We start from the raw sequence: 24,215 nt of genomic DNA, 5'->3' as shown, positions 1-24,215 counted from the left end.
GAGAGAGATTTCAGGAAATAAACTCTTTGAATGGAGTTAGACAGGGGTCCATGATCTTGCTGATAATATGACATGCCATGATGTCTGGTGTCCTCCCCATTTCTGTGTTGTGTGTGTACTCTCTCAGCAGTGGTCCAAATGGCTGTTGCACACCACTTAATGAAGCCCAGCCACATTCATTTGTCTTGAACATGTGTTCTTCACCTAATGCATTTAGGCTCATCAGATAATGAGCTACTTTAGACTCAACTACTAAGTGATAAGAGGAAGAAGGCTGAGAGGTACTCAATTCTTTTAAAAGAGATCCTCTGGACCCAGCTGCAGTACCCTCCTCTTATCCTGATAAGTTGATGCATTATCTCCATCAACTTCTGTTAATGAATTGAAAGTTTTCCAGAACTTAATCACCACATGGCAGCAGCCTAAAAAAATTCCCATCCAGATAGTCCAAGAGAAACAACATAAGTTTTTGGACATGCCATACTCAAGAACACGAGGGATATTAGCCATGCCAGAAAATCATGGCTTGCTGGAGCCTGCCAAAGCAATCTGGCACCAATCCACTATTGCCACGGCCATCTCCATGGAAGCAGACAGAAATTATCAAAGCCTTGTAAATGGATTTGGATATTTTTGTTCTCGTCTTGCACCTGGCTATCTGGTTGTTCAAGCTGATCAGAAGAGAACAAAGCAGCACAGTCCTCCAGGACCCATCCTCAGAGAAAAGGAGCTCAAAGATTGGACCTGTTTGGCAAAAGGAATGTTCAGCCTTCCACCCATAAATGAAAGGGGTGAATTAGAAAGCACTGTTTCCAAAGTAAAGGACAGATTGCCTAAATTGCCCGAGGAGCACCAAAGAGGAATATAAACTTCTTTGGCAGTAATCACTGTTAGTCTTCAGGATCTGCTTTTCCCTGTATCTTTGAGCCTTCACTTGGTGTCTCTGTAGACACCCTTTCAAGTGACCAGCTCAGAGCTCGTATTTTCTCTTGTGACTTGCTGCATTTTCCGGATTTACCAGCTGTACTTGAAGCATTCCTTAAGGATGTGAGCTAAGTGCAGAGACTCCAAGGAGCCTCTTCAGACTAAAATACTAAATAGCATTTGGAAAGGAAATGCTTACAATAAAAAAAATAATCTAATGTACTTTATCTTACCCAAAATAGCATTTTCCTTAAAACTTAGCTAGGGCTGTTATTTTGTCCTAAGGAGAATTTTCCAAAAACTTTATTGTCCATTGTCCTTTTAATTTTCCTGCCTAAAATGCTATACCTCAGGAGATGTTTGTGTTTAGCTGGGACAGAGACAAAACAGCCTAAGAGTTTGATACCATCTTATCAGCTGAATACCAAAGACTGAGTTTTCTAAAGACCTTTGACTTCTTGTTCCTGTGGGCCAGGATAAACTCTGGGACCTGTGTAGCTAGCAAACATGACAGTAACTAGAGGTATAAGTAACGTTCAGAGAACCTAATACGTGCATTTCTTCCGTTCTGTACACTAACACTGTTTATCAGTTATCACTGCAAGCTGAAAGGGTGTTTGATGTAACAATGCACTGCAGCAATCCTGAAGACGTATCCATGCTTTCAGTCACCCAGAACATCTCAGGAAATTTGAGCAGGGTCGAGCAGGACCTTGCTCACAGTTTCAGCCAGTACTTTGGAATGCTTTTGCTTGTGTTGGGTTGGCAGAGGCTTATCCTCGGTCTATGGAGTTGTAACACCCAGCTCTTTAATGTCTCAGAAGCCTCACCTAAAAAAGCCACTTGAAGGATAAGAGGAAATACTTAAGTCTGTGCCCAGGCCCTGGTGCTGCCAGCAAATGGGGACAAATCATGTGCATGCTACAGTCGGTTTCTGTGAAATCAGTAGCAAGTATTAGTAATTTTGGGTCATTATCCTCTTCTGTTGGGTTCTGGAACTTTAAATGTGGAAGATTTAATATATTATTTCCAATCCTTTCAATTGTCTAGTCAATTAAAAAAAAAAGAGAAAACCATATTGTTACAGTGCGTGAATCTCATAGAATGCTTGATTCCTAGTATTCTCTCTTTTTTGCAGTACGTTTCCCGGGAATCAAAACATATATTGATCCAGACACATATGAAGACCCATCTCTTGCTGTCCATGAGTTTGCAAAGGAGATAGATCCTTCAAGAATTCGTATTGAGAGAGTAATTGGGGCAGGTAAAAGCACACTCACTTTAAAAAATGTCTAGGCATGGATAGGCTGCTTTTCTCAAGTCACCATGATAATGCAAGTGGTCAAGTATAGTACAAAATGTGGGCATATTTCTCTGATAGCACCAATTCACTCTCAAGTAGGGTGTACATGAGGTATCGTATTTGGCTAATGTTCAAAATGTGGGTATATTCAAATAAGGAGTTCTTGAGAGGCAGATTCCCCAATGTGATAGGCTTATCCCAAACCTTTTTTAAGGCTTTATCCATTTTTTGGGTAGGGTTGGGTTTTGGGTTTTTTCAGGGCGGGGGGGGTGGGCAGGGCATTGCTTGTTTTTTCCAGATGTACTCAAAACACTGCATCACTCAGCATTTGCCGTAGTGTCACATATTCTCTGTCACCGAGGGGGAGATTAGATCAGAATATAGAAGACTGAGCAAAATATATTCTCAAACAGAAAATAGGAGGAGTGCAAGGGGCAAAAGGAGAGGCTGGCTTGGGACAGGCTTTCCTGTAGCTGTGAGGAGAAGGATCATAGGCAGAGAGGGGAAAGAGGAAGCTCTGATGAAAAGGTGTAGACAGTATAAAAGGTGATGTGGAGCTGGGAAGCAGGATGAATGGGAAAAATAGCTGCAGGTTCTCCTCTTACATCCCTGTTTGTCTGTGTCGAAGTGTGTGGTGGGGACAGAGAGAAATTACATCTGAACAATTGTTTCAGACCCTGTTCTTGTCTATGGGTGTTTACCTTCAGTTGAGAACATTTCATTGGGGATGGAGACCATTTCACAGCTGTTTGAAAATGTTTCAGAAGGTCATTAATCCTGTATGTATATTGGCCTCTTTTTCTAAGGGAGATAACATGCCCCTTGTGTTTTCAGGGATCTTACCCTTTGCTACTGTGCTATGTTTATAGGCATGTCTATTCTGTGCATTACGTGTTTTCCCCTTGTCTTAGCTTCGGTTTAATTGTCAGGTTTTGCTACTCAGGAAAGTGCTGTGCAAGTGTTCCCACTCATTCACTTTTGGAAAGCCTTTGTAGGGGTAAAGGCTCATGGCTGCTGTCTAGAGTTCACTAGAGGTCCTGGTGGCAGCTCAATGGTGACAGAAAACCCACCTTTGTGGTTAACGCAACAAAAGTGAGATACTTGAAAAGATCAGAGTCTTGTAAAACCATTTCTTGTAACTTGTGTTCTGACTCTCTAGGGCAGATAGTATTTCATTATTGATCAGGTCCTGGGATTGTTTGCTCTTTGTTTTACCCAGTTGTAGTTTACTGAGGACTTAGAGAGACAAGGCTAGAAAACAGCCTTACAATGTTATCACACCAGTGGATCTCAATGCACGGCTTGTGACCAGCATGTCGTTCAGAAGGCCCACCAACATTTCTCACAGTTAAAACAAATTAAAACAAAAAACAGACTGAAAAGGAGCGTCTGAAGTTCCTGTGGTGCATTACATTCTCTGTGTTGTCACCCACACACTGTCCATGGCTGTAAAGCATTAATCATTTCTCAGCCCCAACAGAACGGGAAGGTGAGAGAGCTAAGGGTCTGTGTCAGAAATTTTGATGAACATAGGAACAGAATCCTGAGCTCTAATTCCAGCTCTGAAATTTAATTTCTTCCTGTGAAAGACATTAAACAATACTTGTCTTCAGTTTACACATATGGATGTTTCTCTGTGTCCTTAAGATATTAAGAGTGACTGAGATTTGTAAATTGCTGTCTTAAAGGTACTTATAATACTGACTACACAGGTGTTTTGTTTTCACCTCACTGTAATTTTATTTCAGCAGCAATAATTAGTATGTTCCATATGCCAGTGCCCATCTTTGAGCTATCCATTCTGGGCTTTCTTTGACAATGCTGTTTTATTACTTACTAAATAAATGCCAGCATACAAATGCAGGGGTTTTTACCTTGTTTACTTTCTCTAACTTTAATACCATCAATAAAAAAAGAAAATAATTCACAGTACAACACACTGCAAAAATCAGAGTTACATCTTGTAGAAGGCGTTCAGTGGAAAAAAAAATATTTTAATTTGCTCATAGTGAGCCCACCAAAGAACTCATGCTAGCAAGTATTGTCAGGAAATTACTATCAGAAGACATAATGCACTGTGATCCTTCTTTTTTATCTTTGTTTCAGATATCTTAGTCACTCGAGAAAGGAGAGGTATTGTTCAGTTGAGATCCCTCCTTTAGTGATACGTTACTACACTGATAGCAATGGAAATGTCTCCAGTGTTTTACGCACTAGAAAATGTCATGCAAATAATATAACAGAAATAAAACCTGGTCTGTTAACAAACAGGGGAGAGAAAGTATCAACCTGAAAATAAGAGAGAAAATTCTGTCTCACGCTGCAGTCCATATCACTAGAGTACTTTAGAGTTTACCTGATTGCTTAAGCTAGATAATACGTAGCTGGCACTGTGCACCATTGGAATTACGAGTTTGAGAGAGCCCCCAGAGGGCTGACTTCTGCAGAAAACATTCTATCTGATTTCTTTTATTTCTTCCTTTTCTTCAGACATACTATAGATATTGATGGCTTAGATTATAAAGCATATTGAACTACATTCAGCACTGGTATAACTGCTGATTTCAAAGGAGTTGAATACGACAGACAAGGATTGAGCTTATTGATTTCAGTTCAGATGAAAATTGTGTCCTTATTCTCAACTTAATCCATTTATGAAAATTCTTTAGTCAGCTTCTCTCTCCCTTTTCTTGTATGCGTGGGAGTGAATTTTTGCCTGCTTTGACATATTTTATTTTTATCTTTTTTATCTTCTGAAATTACTTGAGTAATCTGCCATCTTCAAAGATATTTGCCTAGCAGGACTTGCAAACTGGTTGCAATGAAATTTAAACCCATTTTCATGCAGACAAGGTACAGGTTATATACCATGCCTGAGGCACGGAGAGTACAAATTCTCACAGAGTTCTTTGATAGCTGCTAGGGGACATAACATATCATTAAACTTGCTTTATGCCTTCTCTCTAATGCTGTATTAAAGATTGCAACCGGATATAAAATGGAGTTCTTATCCTAGGAGAATTACTTTTAAAATATGTTTACAATTTTCACCTAAGTGAAACAAAAAAAATTTTTACAAAATGAACCATTAAATCTTTTAAGAAGTGAATTAGTAGATGCATTTCTTAAATTTGTTTAGTTTGAACATTTTATTTTGATCAATTATTTTCATTTTGAATTTCTGTAACTTTAATTTTTCAAAACAAAAAATATTTCCGTTCAAGTTTTCATTTTGAAAATGTCAAAGTGGAACATTGCAAATATTTGAAATTTTTTTCCTAGCATTTCTAGTCAAGAAATTTTTGAAACTGATCTTTTCCTGAAAGCAATTTCCAATTTGGTTTTTCAATGGAAAGAGTCATGTCCAAAAGCTCTTCACAATTCAGTAGTTGCAGCGCAGATGGCTTTGACACTCAAGGCAAGTATGTTTTTCTGGTTTCTTTTTTCAGCTTACCTAACTCTGGACCCAAGTTATCTTTTGAAGTATTTAGTAGTTATAGTCTTGGATGATGTGAATTGGAAATGTACATTATATTATTTGCTGCTGAGTAATCTATCTGAGGATGATACGATCAAATCAGAAGTAGTATTTTCAACTAAATCTATTGATCATCTCATTTCTGATTACAGCACTGTTAAAAGTTAAAATCTCCTAATGGCTTCACTTACCTCAGATGCACATACACTATAGACTTGAAAAACAAAGAGTTCCTATTTACTACTTCTGTCCTATATTTCAGTCTCTGCTTAGAAGTGCAAAATCTAAGCACCCCTGAGTTATTTACCTACTTATGCTCTGTTGTACAAGTACATCTGAATGCTGCACAAGACATTGGGATTTCTCTGCGATCATTTCTTAGCCATGTTATACAGACAATTTGGTCTGCTCCTTTGGTGCCAAGTACTGGTGACGTAAGGGTAGTACTACATGATGTAAGAAAAGAGAGCAAATATCTAAAATTGTTGCTTACACACTGACTGCTCCACATAATGATGTTTTTCCATCAGATACTAAAAACAGGTTCAGAGAAGGTGGCAACAAATGGTCAAATTGAAAAAGTAGCAAGATTTCAAGCAGTAACAGCAGATTGGAAAATAGCCTTTAGTAGTTACAAAGTTCAAGATGACACTTGGACTGCAACGAAGACATCATAGCCAAAAAAAAAAAAAAAAGAGAGTGTCTATGCATTTAGTTGTAGATTTAATAAACATTCCAATTGCAAGTTCATTTCATTAGGCAGGTAATAATAGGAAATGCAAAACAGCAACAATTTAAGAAAGGATGCTGAGCTTAGGAGATTACTTTGAGAAAAAATGAATTAGTGCAATCTCTTGTTAAAATCCTTTTTCAAGTCCTCCTAGTGGACATTTACTGAGCTGATGTTTTTGAACGCAGCCACTATATTCTGTGGAGCCAGTTAACTGAAACTTTGATCTCAGTTCTCCCAGTCTTCCCCTCTGGCATGCTTTTGGTGTTCCAGTACATCTGCAAACTCTCTGAATTACTATCCTTCATTCTGGTGCTTTGGTGAAAATAAAGCAAGTAAAATATAGACTTTGCAAAGTCCTTTCTAAATTATTCATGTTCTACTTACTCCATGTGTAGACGCAAGAGATCTGCATTAAAGTAACAATATCTGCACGCGAGAGAACTGCATTAAAGTAACAATATCTGCACATAAATCCAGATTCAAGATGGATATGTAATCAGGTTACTTCCCCTGAGTGGCTTCCCATCATCTCCTACCTTACATCTGGTTCATCTGAAAAAAAAAGACTGTTTTGTAGACCTTGTGATTGAATGAAAGATTATCCAGGTTAATAGCTGTTAATGGTCTCTTTTGTTAGTCTTCAAATAACTTCTGATGATATCTTGGTTCAAAGTGGAGGGTAAAGGCAGTAGGGGAAACAGTTCACAATCAAAATGGAAATTGCAGTTTGATCAAATATTCAAAATAGCAAGCAGATTACAATACCAAAAGTGAAACAGAACCTATTTGTAAGTGCTTAGCTTATGTTTCTCATGGTAATATCAACCAAATAAACAGGTATCAATGAAGTTCACATTCTAGCAATAGTTACTGTTTAAATGGTGAAATTGGTTAGTCTGTTCCCTTTTATTTTACCCACTACTTATGACAAAGTTTTACTATTGTTTAATTTGATACTGTATATTCTTGGATTCAAAACTTCTGGCAGAAGTTTTTTTATCACTAGTATTAAATATTCTATGAGATCTCCCATTGGTTCATTACAAAGATCACTGGGTGCCTTTTTGCCAGTTCCCACAATTTGCCATCTATTCATTGCTGTAGATTTTCTTCAGATGGTCCCTTTCAGCCACTCTTCATATAGAGCTTGCTGCACCCACTGACATGTTACCATATCGTTTGATTTTGTCCTGTCCATGACAGTTTTTTCTGCCCTGTCACTTCTTGCTCTTTGGTTTAAGGCTTCAGCACCTCTTCGTGGAAGGAATTCCCAGAGGTACTTTGTCAAGTCTGTCTTAAAAGTTACAATTATCCTTTTATTTTCTTTGTTAAAATGTTGAAACTCAAGGAAGAGGCCAACTCTTTGATTTTTCACAGAGAATACACTATATTCTTTTTATAATCTAAACCTTCTTCCAGTTCTCCCACAGGTCTAATGACTAAAACTGGGGAAAATTAGTTGAGCTGTATTTGGTGCTGTGACCTTTCAGTTCTATCAACAGCAACTGTCTGTGTTGCAAGACATTTGTTTTGATCCCATGTAGTAATACCAGACTGCATATCAGACTTTGAATTGACTGACTATTCCTGTTTCATTTTAAATAACACATATGTAATGACTGAATAAGAAAAAGGATGTGTGGTTTGCACAGGATACGTTTCTAGACTGCTCAATTAGCTTCTTTTTGTATAAAATACAGTAAGACATGTGGGGTTTATATCATTAAACCAGGGATTATTTACACTTTATTAAAACTGAACAGACAATTAACTCTATCTTTTTCTCTAGCTATCACCAGCTTTTTCCCTGGAGCAAGGAAAGATGTCGACTTCATTGACATCTGGCTCTTAGCTTCTACTTATTACACATGCAGTCATGAACCTTTACTGCTGCAGGGTCAACATTTGTCTTGTTTATCTTCAAACTTGAGCAATGAGAGTTAGATTCTTAGATTTTAAAAATCCCTTTTGTTGCATATATTCCCCTTTCGACTTTAAAAACATTCGAAATTCTTTATCTGAACGAAAGTGTAGAAAAAATACTCTGGGATGAAACCTTGTCAAACTCTTTCTCAGTGTAAATAGTTCAATGCTTTAAATTATACCATTGATCTCCATCTTGTCTAAACCAGAACTAGAAGTTATTACACATACCTTAAGTTTCTAAATGTAGCAACTGTCTGTTCCGTGAGCTGATGATCACTTACTGTCTGTTTGACATCACATCACAAAAAAAATTGCTGTTAGTCTTTATGTTCACCAGTTTATCAATCCCAGTATCCAAGGGGAGTGAAATTTCTTCCTACCTGTACAAATCATGCATCCAAAACAGGGAAAAGAAATAGGTCAGGGAGAAGACAAGATGTTGCTTTGGATGTTGTACAGATAATAGATCTTGGGAATGTAAGTCCTTCACTGGCCTCCTTCAGTTTAATTCATTTCAAAACACTTGAACAGCCCTTTACAGTCCCTGAGGTACGAAAGCCATTATTTCTGAAATTCTGAAGTTGTAGTACTCTTGTATAATCTTATAATGGCAAAATGATTTATTCGTAACCTATGCTTTCCAAATGATTCTCAAAAATTAAATTTTGCAGTTCTGCAGATTTATTGATCACAAAATCTCTTTTAAAATGTGGATATTAAGGCTCTAGAATTTTTGCTTTTCACTGTTTCATCAAGAGAAAGAAATCTGAATTTTTTCTCATTTTAGGCATTTAAGTTTGAAAAGCCGGTAAGATGCAATAAGGTCATCGCTTTAGAGATGCATTCTAGCACTGCTGGATGTATCACAGAATTGAAGATTGTTATACCCTATGTCCTTCAAAACATTCAGGTTTCATGACTTTGTTTTATGGTAGGACTTTAGAAGTCAGAATTAGCTACTACTTTTTCAGTGGCAGTAGTCAGGCAAACAAACTTCTAAGGAGAGCCAGAAAAGAAAAGAAAAAAAAGAAAAAAAAAAAGACAAAAAAAAAAGAAAATAAAATCTTAGAAAAGAGCTCAAGGGGCAAAATCATACAGGAAAATCCCTACCCAACTTTCCCTTTTGTCAAAAGACTCCCAGAGCATTAGTCTGATGACATATATTTTCATACATACTCACACATCTTCAGGGAAGCACACGCTTCCTGAAATAAAACAAATGGGGTTTTTTCATAGAAAGAAGACCTAGGACACTTGGCTTTTGTTAGCTCTTTAAGAAGCTGCTAATTTATTCAGAGGTTATGTTCAGCATCTGTTAATTGTACTCTTGCACTTGATGATGCCTCTGTTTTGAAGTGAAAGACAACCTATGAAACTGGTTTTTTAATCCCTCCACTCTGCCTGGATCTTATTGGCTAAAACCACCTTTTTTTATTTTAGTGGAAGCGACAGAACCTAATAAAATAAAAGTTGTATGACAATATCCATTCTAATCCTATAACATCAGGGAGTTAAAATTTTCTGAAGTGAAGCTTCTGTCTTTAAGGCCTCTTTCTTCTAGACTCACTTCATATCTGAAGACACGCTGTTACAGGATAGAGCTCTCTTATTTTGTTTTCTTTTGTTCTGTCCTTAAAGTTTAATGAAATCTAATTCAGACAGCACTTAATGGAGGGTCTAACAAATTATTTCCTCCAGTTAAATATATATTGTTTATGACTTGGTTTTTGTTTTTCAACAGTTACGATTCCAAAATGACTGGGGTAGAGAATTTAGTTTTGATATGGAAGTACCCTGCACTGAGAAGTGCTTTGAAATATTTTTGTGGACATTGTTTTTCATTTGCTGAACGACAAACCATTGAAAACTGACCTGCAGGCATCCAGAGTTTGGTAGGGGCTTTTGATAACTTTTGAGCGGCTTCAAGATCAACGGAAAGTTGTGATTTCCATACAAACTTAATTAGTAAATGTGTAAAGGGAATGCAAGGAGACATGCATTCTTCAAAGGCCCTTACATACACAGGAAAAAATCAGGTGAAGCAAGCTTTGAGATTCCTCTCGTTATGCAACTCAGTCCTGATTTGCTGAAACTGTTGGCCATTGGCTGTCTGAACAGTGAAATATGTAATTAATTTCAAATAGGTGTCTGAGTCCATTTAGATAAATCATGTGCCAGTCCTTTTCTGGGGCATAAAGCATTAAGTACATTTTAAATGCTTTCTACAATTGGAGGATAGTCAGGTATTCTGATATTCTCGTGGCATTTCTTTTCATATAGGTCTTAGTGCATGACACCCCTATAGATAGATATTGCTATAAATAGATTTTTTAGATGGATATTTTGTCATCATTAGAATTAAATTCTAAGTGTCATTACATTCCTTCCTCATAGCATGCTCAGTTATATCACAAATATATTGATATCAAAGTTCAGTCTCAGAGTGCCAGTAAAGCAAGATGAACCACACTGTGGAGGGCAGATGATTTGGCTGTTGCAGTGAAAGTACAAGTCCCCATCATCTCGTGGTGCGGCACAAAGGAAAGGTGATTATTTGTTGTGAAGTAATGCTGAATATTTTGCTTTTCTGGGATGTGATGAAACTTGGGAACTTGAATATCCCATCCGTTATTTCTCCATCTACTTCTACGGGATATGTGAGTTTCTTGAATATTTTTGCGTTCTTGTTTCACTGACAACTACGAATAACTCTGAACTATTAAAAAAGACAGCTATTGAAGGTTATTTTGAAAAATAAGGCATTTAAGTTCAGCAATAGAAACTGTATTGTAGTTCTTCAGACACTGTGAATGATCTAACAAATATTTTATCTATTTAAGGTGAGTTTGGAGAAGTATGCAGTGGACGTCTGAAGACACCAGGAAAAAGAGAGATACCTGTTGCAATTAAAACTCTAAAAGGCGGCTATGTGGACAGGCAGAGAAGAGATTTCCTGAGAGAGGCTAGTATCATGGGACAATTTGATCACCCGAATATAATTCGCCTTGAAGGAGTTGTTACAAAAAGTAAGTTACTATTAATAGCTTTTTGTTGTTTTTCTCATTTTATGTAATTTAGTATCAAAATTAAGCATTACTTCCACATTCAATATGGATTGCAATTCTCAGAAATTATCTAAATCATAAAGTGCAGCAGAAACTGCAGAGTTTGGGACCATAATAGCAAATTTATAGCCTATCTGTTTTCAGTTAGAAATGTTTTATTTTTATTTTTTACTAAAAATCCTCCTCATTCAAATAAAGTCTTTACAGGTTCTTATGAAATAGCATTGCGGAGTTTGCTTAAAGGCAAGTGGAATACAGTAGAGAAAACCGTAAATGGAACTGAGTTGACAATGAAGTCAAATAATTGTGTCAGGTAGCAGCTCTAGTCTTCTTTTCCCACAAGCACTCACTTTTTATTTGGTTGTGTTTTACTGATTTTGGTACCAGAAGAGATCAATTTCCTATTTTAAAGAAATAAAATGTAAACTCTTTTAAACTTATTGTACACTTGCAAATGATTCACTAAAATTCCAGAATAATCTATGAAATGTCTTACTCTTTATACCTACTGCCGCTGCCAAGAGATATCCCTTACCTCTGAAATCTAGCATTTTTAGCAGGGTTATGGACTCTTCTGAAATGCTGAAATATCTAGTTATCATTTAAGTATTAAGTAAAAGTCATATTTACATGTATGTAATGTCTTTAATGCCAACTTTTGCAGTAATGCTTTAAAAAACTCATAAGGTGTACTCTTCTCAAAATTAATCGTTGCCTCAACTCAGCCACGTTGTTTGCTGATTTGCCATACTTATATTTTTCTTTTAAAGATCAAGTGTTGTGTGTATAAAACAATGATGTCCTCTTACTGTCACAGTAAATACAATAAATATGTTATTCCTGTTTTCACGTTGTTACAATATCAAAAGCTATATTTGGAAAACACAACGTACTAGAACAAAGAGGAAATGATAGCTCCTGAACTCATGTCATTGTAATGGAATTTCAATAGGTTTACGGCTCTCTGGCTCTCTGTGGTTCTAAATCAAGATGAAAAGGATCTTTTTTTTTTCTTCACACAGTATTGCAAGGATAAATTCATTATTATTTAGGAATGTTTCGTTACTAAACTAACATAATCCATTACGTTGCAGACTTCTGGAAAGATATGGCTTAGTTTCCTCCATTGCTCTCCCATCAGTAACTGCTCTGCTGACAACAAACAAGAACACGAGTTAATACCAGCTGAGCAGCATTGGAGATCTTTGGCAAGAGATCTAAATATGTAGGAACTTAATTGAATTTAGCTCCTTGCTTCATAATGAGCAGTATAGCGGCAATTAAATTCCACCAGTCTTCACCAACATGGGCAGTTTATGCACCAGTATCACAGGTATGACTAGGATCCATGTGGTGGATATAGCAGGGTATGTCTCATTTCTGAAAAAGGCTAATGGCTGTGATTTACGAACATTGTTTAAATCCAATTAGATGGTGCACACAGAGTACAGTATAATGTACTTGGCAATGGCATGATTGTTTAATCTTTGCCATATTTATAAATTTTCTTTCTGTAATGTCTCATCATCATCAGTCTAGAGAGAAATGAAGATTGCATTAAGAAAACAGAAACAAACAGGTAAATCAGTGCTCCAACATTAGAGTATTTGTTCCTATTCTACAGGAAAAGTGATTATAGGCAACCTTAAGTCAAGAAGTCATCATTAGCCGTTCTGCTTTTCTCTACGGAATTAACAAACTCTATTACTGTTTTTGGAATGTACGCTTAGAGGTAATATAAAAATAGTAGATGTTACTGCTATAGTCACACTGTCCTATAAAAATATACATCTCTCTCAGACATAAAATAAGTAGAGAAAGTTGATAGAAATTATTTTTGGGTCAGGCAGGTTTAAAAAAAATAAAACAATTATACAGCAATATTTACAGAATGAAAAAATACATGAGTTATCAACAAATTTCACCCTAAGGCATAGGAAGTGCAAGTTATAAAGTGTAAAGGACAAAGTTGTGCTCTGCTGCAGAGAAGAAGCTAGGAGGCAGGCTGAGCAAGGGACACACGCACTCTGCTATGCTTCTCTTTTGCCAGTTTATCTTTAGGATGTGGCTTTGCATTTATACTGCCCTATCTGTGGTATGGCTTCAGTTGGGAGCAGAACAGTTGCCTTGCATTTCACTAAATCCTAAATCTAGGATTGCATAAGCCAACACGGGACAGAAATTTCCTGTAACTAAAAGGTGTGCTGTAAAAGTGAGACAGAACTTTGTCCTAGCCAAATTATTTATGTAATGATAGCATGATTAAAAGGTGTGTTGTGTTAAAACTTAGATTAATAACAGCAGAAACTATTTATCTGATGTGCATTGCAGTTCCACCAACCTATAAAGGCAGATCAGATGCTGTAAATTTGATTAATAGATGTGTAATGCTGTTCTTAGCACATGCTTTCCTCTTTGTAACCATTAGTCATTAACTTCTAGCAGTTGCTGATAATATATTGCATCAGTTTGTAAGCAGTACCTTCCATTACAGTGTCACTGACTATTGAACAAAGAAGAAAAAGGATTTGATTGTAATAAGCAGAAGTGCTCTACCAAGTCAATAGCTATTGACTGGGGCAATAACAAATCTGCCTGTTCATTACAAATGAGAGCTTTTATCTGGTCCTACCAGCTAAGCAGATGTTAACTTTTAAATGATACTGTTTTCAAAATTGCTGTGGAATATGTACTGCACAGGATGAAAAAATGCTAAACTAAGCCTGCTCACAAGTAGGTCTGAAACAGAGTTTTAATCCCCTTTTCTGATTGCCTCATTTCTCATTTGTCCTAACTGCAGTCCCTAATCACAGAGAGCAGTAGGCAGAACAGTTGCTGTAGCACAAGCTTTCTGTTAGCAGAGAGTTCATTTCAAGGGCAATTTGCCGGACCAAGGTGAATACACCGTAGCACAGAATCTGGACCCAATAGTTCGCTTATGGTGCTAATCAGAAGTCACAAGGGAAACTTTATTCCTGTTTGTTTTAGTGACACCATTCCTTGCATGGTTTCCCACAAAAGGCCGCTTATTGCCTTGCAAATTGATGAGAGATGCTTAGGCACTTTATAAAAACATCCACATTTTCCTTTCAAGTCATATTAGCACAGTGATAATTTTGGGAGCTCTTCTCGGGTGTGTCAGGGCACGCTCAGCCGAGTTGTATGTCATTGTCTAAGCTGCTGCTATTTCATAAACAGGTATAAGAAAAATAAAACTTCTTTCTCCAGCACAAACATACGTAACCAACATTGAGATCTGGGCTATATAGAAGTAAGATGTGTCTTCCACTTCTACATCGTGTTGAAGTCAGTGTTGCAGAATTTCCACGAGAAGTCTGTAAAGTAAACTAAAGCTAGGCTTACAGCAAACACCTGCCAACATAACTATATCTATCTACAAGAGACATGAAAAAATGTGTTGTAACTATAGTGGAAGAAATCATTGGTGTTACACTAGCCAAACCAGAATCTATAGTTAGTTTAGCTTGATGGTATCTTACACAATAGTTTAAAGCCCAGCCTTGTCAGTACTATGTAATACTGTGTCAGTACAAAATATCAATGTATGCAAGGGCTGTATTGTATTCATAATCTTAGTTTGTTCCTCTCCCCCTCAGACTTTACCCCAAATAACTTTCAATTGTTAAAATTAATTTCTAAGGAATTGCTTCCATTTCTGAACTTTGACTACTGGGGGATTTGCACCTGTCACATGTACAAGAGGAATCTTTTTAAGGCATTCATTTTCTCTAACAACATTCTGTATATTGTTATTCTCCAGAAGAATTTTCAAATTAATCCCTTCACAAAAGGAGAATGAATGAAGACAGAACCTAGATTTTTGGTTCTGTGTAAGCTTACATCCCCATAACCTCAAGTCTGGGTTTGGAATGACACCTTCAACTCCCTTACTGTCTCCTCATTGTTTTGCTTTAGTGACTTTCAAATTGTGAATGCTATCGCAATTCTGAAATCTTGAATCAGTCAATTGGCAGATTAAATTCCAAGCTTTAATCATTGAGTTTCTTTTTAAATTGTTGTATGTAACCTGTTCAGTGCAAGAAGAGTCCTGAGGTCAGTGTACCTTGCCTTGTCCATGAGGAAGGCAAAGCAGCAGCATGATCCTCTTTCACTACAATTTGCAGTATGTAGCTCTTCATATCTGACCCATTTTTCATTTATCAAAAATGCAGGAGATATAACAATGAATTATTTTTTTCAGCTAAGATATTGTGTTCTAGGCCTTTGAGCCCTTAGCGTAATGAATCTAATGTTGCCCTTTTCTCCAACCTGTTAACAGGTTGAGACTGTTAAATGGAGTTCAGATTTCATTTTGGAAGGTGACATATTTTGCAGTACATATGTTTATTATACACAGCATTGTATACTTGGCTGTTATGCAAAATGATTGAGGAAATTTTGTGGCAGCGTTTGTAACATTCTTACCTTGGTCATGGATGGTGAAATTGTACTCCCAAGAAATGTGATTGTGCAAAGTTTAAATGTTGACCTTTTAAGAGTTAAGTTGTGACTACCTGAAGTAAGCTACACCATGATAGCTTACAAAATATGATTATGATTATACACCAAACAAATGTGACCTACATTACAGTATTTATCATTGATTTCTGAAAAGTAAAACCTTTAGGGCCAACAGAAAACATACGATGTTAATAAATTCCATGTTAGCATTATAGTATTGTTTATAACCTAGAATGTAACTAATTTCAAATCTTGACATTTACTTCTGTCAGTAATCTCAGTACATCACTGAAGGCATCTCCAGGCACAGATGTACTTGTTGGAGGCCAAAATGGCTTCAGACCCACCTTTTGAACCCACCCCTTGCACTGGCACGTACTTACACCTGCCTTATGCAACACAGATATACGGCAGGGTATGAAGACATTATTCATCCCTGAATATCTTCCATTCTGCTTACGGACAATCCACTGTGACACAGAGTGGTGGAGAGACTACATGTGTGTCATATTAGCCAATGGGCTTCACATGGCATTAGGCATAAAGCTGAATTTGTCTGATGAAGCATATTGTAGCTGTGCACATATGATACACAAAACAGCAGAATTTCAGTTGTGTTATAAATTGTTCAGTAAGTGGAGCTGTAGATTTAAATTTGGCTCACTGTCTTTATTTTCCTTTGTATCATGTTTCGTAGATAAATACCACAACACGTTACTGAATTCAGTGTTGCTGTGGCTAGCAAATTAACGTAAAAACCACAACCACCACCTGCACTGTTAGCCAAATTTACTAGATCAATTTATTAAAATATCATCCAAGATAAAGAGTTGAAAGTTAGAGCTGTGGACATGACTGCTGTAACACAGACAAAACTTAAGTAGCTAAAGCCTTCTTGCAAAACAGGTTACCCTTCATGAACTGGTATTCAAAGAACGTAATTAATGTTGATAGTACTGAGTTATTTTTACACATGCATGCATGCGTGTGGGTATTTCAGATAACACATACAAACTACCATGCATTCCATTTGTTGAAGGTTGCTGTCAAAAATTAAGAATACACAATATTTGATTCTCCTGAATAACACATACTTAAAAGAAAGTAGCTTTTAAACCTCTGGAAGAAATAAATTTTTCTTTCATTCATTACAATCTGAGATTTTTTTTTCCAAAAATTAAAGGGCCATTATAGTTTCCTGAAGTTCAAATCAGTCACATTTCTGTGTTCTGCTTTTTTGTTTTGCAGATAGCAAGCTATATATTATAACTGTCAACTCTGCTGTAACATCTGTCACAGGATGATAAGCAATGAAGAAAAAGCATATTGTCAAATGGTCAAACAACTAACATCTTGTTAGCAGCAGCTTAATCTGACCATGATAACATAACTGAACTTGTAATTCTACTTTTGTAAGTTACACCTGAGAAACAGAATTTCACTTTCTCCAGGATCCTTTGCCTTCAGATGTCTGTATTCAGACATGTAGGACCTGACTTTCAAAGATATTTATATGCTTTTGATGTGAGATGTGGTTCTAGTAGAAAAATAGGTGACAAAGATCATTCTTACCAACAGCCATAAAAAGATAAAGTCTTGTAGATAAGAAATGGCCAGATTTTTTTTTCTTTTTTTAAGGAAAAGTGTGGTCATCAATTTGCATAAATAGCATAATTATTAACTGCAAGTGATTGCATTTCCATATATTTTCTGAAGAAAGTATGCAATTTCTTCCTCCACCATTAAAGTAGAGAAGAATATGGTACAATAAGTTAAAAGGCAAGATAGTTATAGCGTGTAGGTGATGTATGAAGGGTTGGGGCCGACCGTAACCAGAAGATTTCATGAATAACAGAGGGAGACAAGATTGCACTTTGCTGACAGGTTTGCTGCAACAACATGGCTGATCTGTTGCCTGTGCAGGAAAACCATATGAGCAATGAGGAGAACAATTATACATGACAATTGCAACTGCAATTGACAGGTAAAGGAGTGAGGGAGTTAAAGTGTGTATATAAAGCAATCAATAATCCTGATTCACAAGCTGTGTTTGGCTGATCTATTTTAATAACTGTACATTCATGTCTTACTCTTTATACAGGTATTGGTAAAGTCCTGTTGCAACTTTGTTGTTGCTAAATCTTTGCAGAGAACTGAGGTGCTCTCACTGAAATTACTATCAAGACATGCTGAGTTTGAGAATAATTGATAATGATAGCTAAGAGAGATTCTGCTGTATTTTAGAGCCTAGCAAAGTCAGATTATATCAGAAGCATTACTTGGTAAGCTTCAACCTAATTGTTAAATATCACAGTACTCTCAAAATTGAAGCAGGGTTGTGTCCTTTTAAAAGGCAAATTAAATAAATGCTTAACTTTGTACTATTTTTCAACAATAAATCATTCTCTTGTAATCCACAGTATATACAGCATTGGGCTGTGAAGGACACTGAGAGGTCATCTTGTCCGTCTTCCTGCCCCAAGGCAGAATCAATTATATTTAAACTAGTCTGGATAGATGTTTGCCTATCCTATTGTCAGAAACCTCTCCCGGTGAAGATTCCACAGCTTCCCTGGGCAGTCTGTTGAGTGTTTAACTATCCTCATACTTAACCTTCATAGTATTAAATTGCTTTTTTTTTTTTTACTGCACCTTAAGGCCATTAACTCTTTTCCAGTTTGTGTTGGAACAGTTTGTGCCTTTCCTCTTTGCAGCGCTATTTTACATTTGTAGACCATTATAATGTCTCTACTGTCTTCGGTAAATCACCCAGGTTCTGTCAAGTCTTTCTTCATGGTATGTTTGCTAGACCTTTGGTCTTTCTTAATGCTTTTCTTTGGACTCTTTACAGTCAATTCATATCTTTTTTAAAGTATGGCTTTCAAAAGTGGATACAGTGGCTGCTGAGCCTTACCTTCCTCTATTAAGCAGGAAGGAATTATTTTAAATGTGAACTGTGTTACTCATCTTGAAATATGCATGGTTTTCAATTACAACCGCTGTTGGGTTTTATTTTGATTTGTTATGACCCTCCTCTGTGAAACAGCTGACTGTCTAGTCTTTCCTCCAGGATGTATTTGTGTGGTTGTTTACTGCCTACTCCATTGATCTGCTTTGCCTTCACAGAATTTTGTTCTATGTTTTCTCACACCTTTCCCTAGCGTGCCAAGTCATTTTGCCTTCTGAACCTAATCTCCAAGAGCTCCTTCCACTTTGGTGTCTTTCTCAGATTTAGAAACACACTCTCAGTTCCAGCATCCCAGTCATACAGGAGAAAACAGAACAGTAGCAAAAGCCCTGGACAATACTATTTGTATCTTTCCAGGTTGACAGTGAACCACTGAGGACAGTTTCCCAGCTGTTATTACCCTGACTGTGCAGTAGTTACATCAGAACAGGAAAGCATAGTGCACTGTCTTGACTGTGACCGTTTTGGGATATGTGTATATAACGTTACTGTAACTCCGCTATCTGTGCGACCTATTTGTCACAGGCAGAAATTCGGCTCGCATGGTATCTGCTCTTGAGAAATGTGTGCAGGTTGTTACTTACCACACTGCCATCTTCTAAGTATTTGCAAATGTTTTAATTATTTTTTCTGGTTCTAAGAAATGAAGTTAGTCTGACTGAGTCCCTTTTCCTTTTTAATGTATTGTGTTGTGGTAAACTTCATGAGGCATAACTTGATCAAGTAAAATTGAAACTGGTGTAAGTCTTGATACTTGCAACTCTTATAACTGTCTTTTTGTTATTATAAAAACATATGCAGATCAGCAGTAAAGGAATGATCTGGAAATCAATTTGTCATTACCACATGCAAAAGTCTCCTCAGAGCCTTCTCTTCTCCAGGCTGAACAACCCCAACTCTCTCACCTTGTCCTCATAGGAGAGGTGTTCCATCCCTCTGATGATTTTTGTGGCCCTCCTCTGTACCCACTCCAACAGGTCCATGTCTTTCCTGTGCTGAGGACTCCAGAGATGGACACAATACTCCAGGTGGGATCTCACCAGAGCAGAAGAGAGGGGCAGAATCAGCTCCCTCGACCTGCTGGCTACACTTCTTTTGAGATCCTTAAATAACTTTTTAAAACTGATGTAAATGTCTCTGTCACTACCAAAAATAGAGCACAGTTACCTGTGCTTTCTCATATGGGATATACTGGCAGTATTTATGGACCAATAGTATTGGTGTTAGCACTTTCAACCATCTTATGCTGCCAGGTTCTAGATACCAGCTGTCTGAATTAAAGCCTTAACCGAAGAAACAAGAGAATGCATTGTGTACACATACCTTAATTCACCTAATATGCAAAGTTAAATAGATCAGCTTGTATGCTTGAACTTTGATTGACTGATTAATGTTTGAGTCATTAAAACTGTTCCAGAAAAGCTGTACCCCTTCTCTAGTTCACATCTCTTTAAATTTTACACTCGTTTGCAAGCATGTGAGTAAGGAATGAAATAATAAGTTTTTCTTATTCTATGTTGCTTAGGCCTACCAGTTCACTTTGCCGAATTTGTGATGAAACAGAACATGCAAGACCAACATCAGTAATTAGTTGAAGGGGGAATGCCAGCAATATGGTACAGGTTAATACCTAAGGACAAGTTATGGTCTTTAGATTTACCTGAGCTAGGGTAAGAAAGAGCCTTGTTATCAATCTCCTGTCACCCCAAAATAGAAACACCATCAGACCTAGGGAACTACTAGTTCAGCAGGTAATTATGATAGTGGTTGTCCAGATGTCACGCTTGCTTTATTGTATAAACCTCTGCCTCAAGAGGTTGTATTGTGAACTTTACTACAGCTTAAAGGCTCATACCTAAATTTCTAATGGAAGGCAACAAGCTTGAGATATCTTTAACAGCAGATTCATATGAAGAAAAAGAATTAAAATATGGATTGGTAATTTTCTTATATAAATGATCTGATATTGTATTTTTTGGAAACATGACAGTTGGATGTGAGGAAAAGAAACCTTTGGTTATTTACATCATCTTCTTTCTAAAGCAAGGATTGCTATAAACAACTATAGTTGTAATGCTTTGGATGCGACAGAAAGAGAGCAGAAGAGGAAAGAAAGGAACTTCTTGAGAAGGAGGTAATGCCAGTTTGGTTTAGCAAACTGCAGATAGGTTTCTTTGAGTAAGGAAGAGTTTCTCTTTATCTCAAACCAGACACATCCTCCTCATGTAGGAAACAAAGCACTTGTATAGAATGTTGCCAGTTGGGACATGCTTCCCACTACAGATTAATTTTCCAGTGTACAGAAGTAAAAGCTGCTGAAAGTAACCATTTTCAGTGATTAGTGAGAAATCTTTGGAATTTGGAAGCAGAACAGTCATATTATGCAAAGAAAATCTGTTCAGACTTGTTTGAGTTATAGTCTGTTGAAAAGTGCCATGTGTTTTCTGTGTTCGGCTCTGGAGAGCAAGTGAGAACTTTAATGACAGAGGTTTGCAGTGAACACACCTCCACGCATTTTGCTTCCTGCTCTCACTCAGCATTGCAGCTCCCACCAAGGCAGCTAAACTATTTCTGCTTCTACCATTCTTCTAGCAGTATCCTCAACATCCACACAAAGTAATGCCATCATTTTAATAGAGTTTTCATCTGTAAACTGTTTATTCAGAATCTATTCACTCAGCCCATCACTATGTTCTTTGTATATTCTTGACCTCCAAATTCCATTCTTTACTTCCTCTCTACTGTGAGTCTTGCTGTATCCATTTCACAGACTATAGTTATCTTTCTGATTCTTAATACATACATAGTTCAGGTTCCAGATGAATAAATAATTTAGATGCAAACTGTCTGGGATCCATTCCAGACTTTTGAAGTTTTGGTTGGAAATACAGTTTGCAAAAAATGCTGCTTCTTAAATCTTACAGTTCTTCACAGATAAACATAGCGTTGGCACTGCTTATAAATTAGGGCTAGATGATAAAACTGTTAAGGGGGGGACACAATTGAAAGAGAGAAGCAATGTGGAAAAAAATATATATTTTTTAAAAACACCATAATTAGATGGTGTGAGTTTACAGAGAATTCAGTTTAAGTATGTTCTTAATATAAGCACAAAACACTAATGACAACACTGTAAACACATTTTAAGAGGCAAATGTATTCAGTCTGACATTCCAGAATAGATTCATGACTACATCAATCGGTAAATAGTGTAATTTTTCTACTAAACTTTAATAAGGTAATTTCTACTGAATAAAATTTGAAAGTAAATAAGTTTAGCTGATAATGACTTCATTATTTTGTCTAGAGAAGCATAGTACAGAATTTTCATAATAGTAGAAATTTGAAACAAACTACTGTACTGTAGTTTGTAGAATTCACATAATTGATTTCCTTTCTTCCTGAAACAACCAAAACTTGTTAATTTCTCCCTAGACTGATAATAACTTAAGCACTTTGGAAATGAGTCTCCACTCTTTCCTTTTTCTTCTTTTTTCCTCTCAGCTGTAGTTGAGTACATTCTTCAGCATACAAACAGTGTTTTGCTGGTTTAGATAATATTGGCAATTTACTTCCAATTTTCAGTGAATGCTTTTATAAGAATTGAAAAATGTGACTTCATGGCCTATTTAAACACTGACTGCCCAATATTTGTCTTGCCAGAATCACTGTTGCCAAAACTAGCACAAGGAAGATCAGATGAAAGAGGTTTTACCTCATGGCATTCACTCTTAACACCAAGTGGTCTTTGAGCTTGAGAGAAAATCCTCTGAATACACTGATATCCACAAAGAGGTAATTAACAAGCATAGCTAATTCTCTTTGGTCAGTAGCATTTTCCTACAAAAAGAAGCAGAATGCCCGTGCAGATGCCAAAGCCCATCAGATAGCTACAGGCACTGCCTACACCCTGGCTTCTAACATGGGTTGTCAAGTGTAGGCTGGGACACCTTCTCTGAGCCTAGGCATAGAGGTTTTTTTATCTAGCATATAGATTTGTAAATGTAAATCAGTATATAATACATTTCTAATCAAAGAGTTCATCTGAGGTCACAATAATGATAGCAATGTTCCTACCTCTAATCTTGGCATCACTTATTTGAGGGAGTCACTTGGTGTTTGTAACCAAGAAGAAAATCAAACCTTTGTGCTTAATTTCCATGATATTAGTGAAATGTGAATTGTGAATGGTATGAATGTGAATAGTGTGAGGAATCCTCCCCCTCAATTTATACTCTACATTTGTTTAACAAAAAATCCCTTTTTGCCAATTGACTCTTTGGAACTTCAACTCCAAAGTGTTTTTCTTAACTGAAAACAGTGGGTCTTTTTCTATGATACTAATTGCTGTCTAAAAGTGGAGAGTGTTTATCTGCTACTCCTTGTTCATACTGTTACAGGCTAGCAAGGCTAAAAGAGTAGATAATCAGAGCTTTAATTGCAGAACTGCAGAATTTACAGCAGGCTGCATGAATACATTCATCTTCAGATGTCACCCGTGAAAAGCTATTTCACTCATTAAATTAACACTCACTGCAATTTTTAAACATGAAGTACAAAATTAAAACCTATTATCTCTCTTTTTATGGAAATACCATGAAAAAGAACATCTGAAAATTTAAAAGCCCCTGGGAGTTCTTAACCATCCCATTTATAAGACCCCATCAACATTTCACATCGGAGCTTCCTGTCTTAAAGGATGAAGAATTCCATGTCATAGAAATGCTCAGATTTTACTCAGGATCTTTCCTTCCAAAATCATGAAAACTGGGTGATCAAAAGACAACTGAAATGAAATTCATATTGTTAATTATTAATGGGCTAATTGTTCCCTAAAATCATGATGTGTACAAAATGAATCACAAAGGTTATGGCCAATATTGCAGGCTTTGTTTTTTCTGTCGTGAATGAAAACTATAATCTTGAAGTATTTTGTTTCCAGCTAATTTGATAATACATGCATCATCATGAAATCCAAATGTACAGCATACAGTCCTTGGAACGGCATTCTGGGTATCATACGTAACTATAAATACATAAAGATTTCACAGTTCATGTTTAGCATTGTGCTAAAGCTATTTTCAGTTTAAGCACTGACTGAAAAATACTTATTTAGTAGACAGCTTAAACATACACAGATTGTTTTATCCCATAACAGAAGCACAGTATTTCCAATTACTATTCCATTAAGACTACAAAGATGATTCAACACAACAGTTGTTATTGCTGTTAAAAGCCTTAATCATATTAATGTTGTCACACCAGTCTTCTCAGCAACCAGAACTTCAGTGTGCATTGACATTTAACACATCACAAAATAAATGGCTATAGTGTTT

The 24,215-nt window shown here is 36.6% G+C and overlaps 1 protein-coding gene across 3 annotated transcripts in view; it reads left to right on the top strand.

Annotated features, from left to right (window-relative positions):
• Positions 1-24,215, top strand: part of EPHA6 (EPH receptor A6) — a 519,060-nt gene that overhangs the window by 403,027 nt on the left and 91,818 nt on the right. For all 3 annotated transcript variants that reach the window (XM_059816426.1, XM_059816418.1, XM_059816431.1), the window contains 2 exons: positions 2,063-2,188; positions 11,205-11,390. In XM_059816426.1, coding sequence (XP_059672409.1) covers positions 2,063-2,188; positions 11,205-11,390 — 312 coding nt within the window. The remainder of the gene's footprint in view (positions 1-2,062; positions 2,189-11,204; positions 11,391-24,215) is intronic.

Source organism: Gavia stellata, chromosome 1 (assembly GCF_030936135.1).
Source record: "Gavia stellata isolate bGavSte3 chromosome 1, bGavSte3.hap2, whole genome shotgun sequence".
NCBI lineage: Eukaryota > Metazoa > Chordata > Aves > Gaviiformes > Gaviidae > Gavia > Gavia stellata.
The sequence above is the reverse complement of the archived record's forward strand: the minus strand, read 5'-3'. Positions and strand labels throughout refer to the sequence as shown.